The sequence below is a fragment of the Buceros rhinoceros genome, unplaced genomic scaffold, assembly GCF_000710305.1.
Source record: "Buceros rhinoceros silvestris isolate BGI_N320 unplaced genomic scaffold, ASM71030v1 scaffold27938, whole genome shotgun sequence".
Classification (NCBI taxonomy): domain Eukaryota; kingdom Metazoa; phylum Chordata; class Aves; order Bucerotiformes; family Bucerotidae; genus Buceros; species Buceros rhinoceros.
In genome coordinates this window covers 8,241-11,564 of record NW_010427939.1, presented here as the reverse complement: position 1 = coordinate 11,564, position 3,324 = coordinate 8,241, and the positions used below count along the sequence as shown (strand labels likewise).

Below are 3,324 nucleotides of genomic sequence, written 5' to 3'. Positions count from 1 at the left end.
GCCCCTGCTTAACAGCCCCTCCCCAGCTCTCTGACAGCCCCTTGCAGCACTGACAGGCTGCACTAAGGTCTCCCCGCAGCCTGCTCTGCTCCAGGCTGAACCCCCCCAGCTCTCTCCCCTCTCCTCCCAGCAGAGGGTTCCACCCTCGGGTCACTCCTGGGGCTCCTCTGGCCCCGCTCCAGCAGCTCTGTGTCTCTGCTGTGCTGAGGAGCCCCGAGCTGGCCCCAGCAGTGCAGGGGGGTCTCAAGAGAAGCCCATGCCCCACCATCAGATGGGCAACAACCAGTCAACAGCTGCCTTATGCTACAGCAAAGGGTCACTATTTTCTTTAAGGAGCAGAGATTTGGCAGAGGGAGGGATCACGCCCTCCCCATGACACATCTAGAGTGTTTTCTGTACGAGAGCTCGGCCTCGCCCGCGGCCCCAGCCGGTGCCAGGGTCGAGTGGAGATCCTCTACAACGGCTCCTGGGGAACGGTCTGTGATGATGACTGGGACATTGTGGATGCCAACGTGGTGTGTCGCCAGCTGGGCTGTGGCCACGCCATCCCCCTCCCGGCCACGGTCCAGCGGCCCCAGCCGGTGCCAGGGTCGAGTGGAGATCCTCTACAACGGCTCCTGGGGAACGGTCTGTGATGATGACTGGGACATTGTGGATGCCAACGTGGTGTGTCGCCAGCTGGGCTGTGGCCACGCCATCACCCTCCCGGCCACCATGACCTTTGGACAAGGGAGCGGGCCCATCTTCCTGGACAATGTGGATTGCAAGGGCTGGGAGGCAGCCTTGAGCGAGTGCTGGAGCCACGGCTGGGGCATCCACAACTGCTACCACTACGAGGACGTGGCTGTTGTGTGCAATGGTAAGGAGGTTTGGTTCCTCCGGGGCAAGGAGAGCAGGTGCTGCAAGCCTCAGTGTCTGCAGATGCTTTGGGGGACCCCAAGAGCTCGTTCCTCTGAGCCTGGGTCAGCCAAACCTCCCCTACCGCCTTCCTCCACCCCTTTCCTCAATCGAGGTCACGTCCCAGCTCAGCATGCTGGTGCTCCATACGGTGACCAGCCTGTTTTGTGTTTGCCGTCACTCCCAGCTCGGGGACTTTGCAGCCTCTCCAGCACAATCCCTGGGGAAAGAGCACGCACCCACCCACGCTCCTGCCTCTGACTCAGCCGCTGCCCAACTGCTCTTTCCCATTTTGACTTCTTTTCCTCTAAATCGCTGAGCTTTGCAGTAGGAAATGTTCCTAGAGGTGAGAAAAGCGTTTGAACTCGGCAAGTGAAAGTGGAACAGCTCCATGCCGACCCCTACGTACCCTACACATTCCTCCCGCGTAGCTACTCAGGGTTTGCTCATCAGCCATGCACCAACGACGAGTAACCGTGAGGCTGTGCAGACGTGCAGCTCAGCCATGGCTACAAGTGCTCGCTGGATCCCTGAGTCCTGCAGAAGCGGGTCTTGGAGAGGGAGGGATGCTGGGCTGGCTGGTGGGTTGGACCAGCAGCAACCAGAGCAAGGAGGTCGTAGGCTGAGCAGGAACCCTGAATCAAGTCGCTGCCGGAGAGGAGAGGTGGAAGGACTGAAGTAGGGGAGATGGTCTGTGGGCAAAGAAGCAGCTTGAGTAGCTTCAGCCATTAGGTGTTTGTAGCTTGGTTGTTGAAGGAGACCACGAGATGCTCTGGGGTCTTCCTCAGAAGAGTTTGACCCAAGCACCAGAGCCCCGTGCCAGCTTTCTGTTGGTAGTGGAGTTGGCCAGCTCTTCGCTGCGTTGCTGGCCTGGATTTCTGGGACGCTTCCCGCAGCCCCTGGGCACACACGTGGCTGGCTCTTGGATCGCTCAGCTCTGCTCCCACCCAGCTCCCCTCATCACCCCCAGAGAACCCCCCCAGCCCAGCCAAGAAGCTGGGACAAGACGGGTGACACGGTACCTTGGCACAACAGCGTTAGCAAAGAAATGTAGGTAAAACCAGCAGGAAAACCCAGGTACTACTGTTTTCTCTATTTATACACCATGACTTTCAATCCAAACCCCATGACAGGGGGCAGCCTGACTCTGTCAGCTCAGCGTTATGATTTAGCCTGGGTCCCCATGCCATGCTGCCAGGCACAACTTCCCACCATGCCAGCAGCTGCCTTCCTGCTTCCACAAGCAGGCAGAGGGTCCTGGGCAGGGCGGTGCAGCTGCGGACCCCTCTTTCCTTCCCCGCTGGGGCTGGTTTGGTGCCGGGCGCTGCTCACAGCCGGCTGCTGGGCGGGTGGCAGCGGGCAGCTGCCGATGTCACCTCTCTGCTTCTCTTTCCAGAGTTCTCGCCCACACAAGCCAGCGAAGGACCAACAAGCAGGACCCTCACCGCCGTGGTGCAGGATGGGGAAAGTAAGCTGCTGGGCCATCGCTTGTGGGGGCTCATCCTGGTGGAGAGCAGCGTCCTCCACTTGTCACCCGCTGCCCCTCCATGAAGCACCCTGACTCCCTGGCTCCGAGGGATAGGGCCCCGGGGACCCTGTCATGGTCAAACCCCATCCTAGAGGTTAACCATCAGCTGGGCTGCCCTAAAGTGTTGTTGCCCCTTCTCTGCTGTTTCTCTCCTGGTTTCTTGGCCGTCACAGGCTGACTGTCAGATCCAGGCTTGGTGGCATCACCGTGGTGCGTGCGGTGAGCTCCTGGGGAAAGCGATGCCCTTCTCAAGGCGTGCTGTCACCCTCCAGGTGACGGCAGCATCCGTCTGGTGAGCGGGACCGACACCTGCCAAGGCCGCGTGGAGATCTTCTACCGTGGGAGCTGGGGCACCGTCTGTGACGATGACTGGGGCCTGAGCGACGCCAGCGTGGTGTGCAAGCAGGTGGGCTGCGGCCAAGCCCTGGACTACAAAAGCAACGCCTATTTCGGCTACGGCACAGGGCACATCCTCCTGGACAACGTCAACTGCGATGGCAGCGAGCCCTTCCTCTCCGCCTGCTATAGCCTGGGCTGGGGTATCCATAACTGCGGCCACCACGAGGACGCTGGGGTCATCTGCACAGGTACCGGGGCAGAGCGTCACCTTGGTGGGGAAAAATCCAGGGACATCCTGGTCCCCAAGGAGGAATGGCCTCAGAGAGATGCTGATGAGCCTAAGGTCAGGCAGTGACCTGGGCTCGGCGCTGCGGGAGCATCCTTTCTCCTTACCTGCCATCATCCTGGTGCTCCGGGGTACGACACCACACCGAGAGCCCAGGACAGCGATTTGCAAGAGAAATGCATCTGCCAACCTGCCATCTCCCTGCTCTGCTGGCTGGAAACCAGCTGCCCGCGTCCGCCCGGAAGGAGCGAGCTGCTGCCAGGGGCCGGGGCGG

The 3,324-nt window shown here is 60.8% G+C and overlaps 1 protein-coding gene across 1 annotated transcript in view; it reads left to right on the top strand.

Moving 5' to 3' along the window:
* Nucleotides 1-504: 504 nt before the first annotated feature.
* The window catches only part of SSC4D (scavenger receptor cysteine rich family, 4 domains), a 7,660-nt gene continuing 4,840 nt past the window's right edge, over nucleotides 505-3,324 (top strand). Inside the window, exons 1-4 of the mRNA XM_010142110.1 lie at nucleotides 505-859; nucleotides 2,294-2,346; nucleotides 2,412-2,426; nucleotides 2,679-3,012. Of these exons, the coding sequence (XP_010140412.1) occupies nucleotides 505-859; nucleotides 2,294-2,346; nucleotides 2,412-2,426; nucleotides 2,679-3,012 (757 nt within the window). The remainder of the gene's footprint in view (nucleotides 860-2,293; nucleotides 2,347-2,411; nucleotides 2,427-2,678; nucleotides 3,013-3,324) is intronic.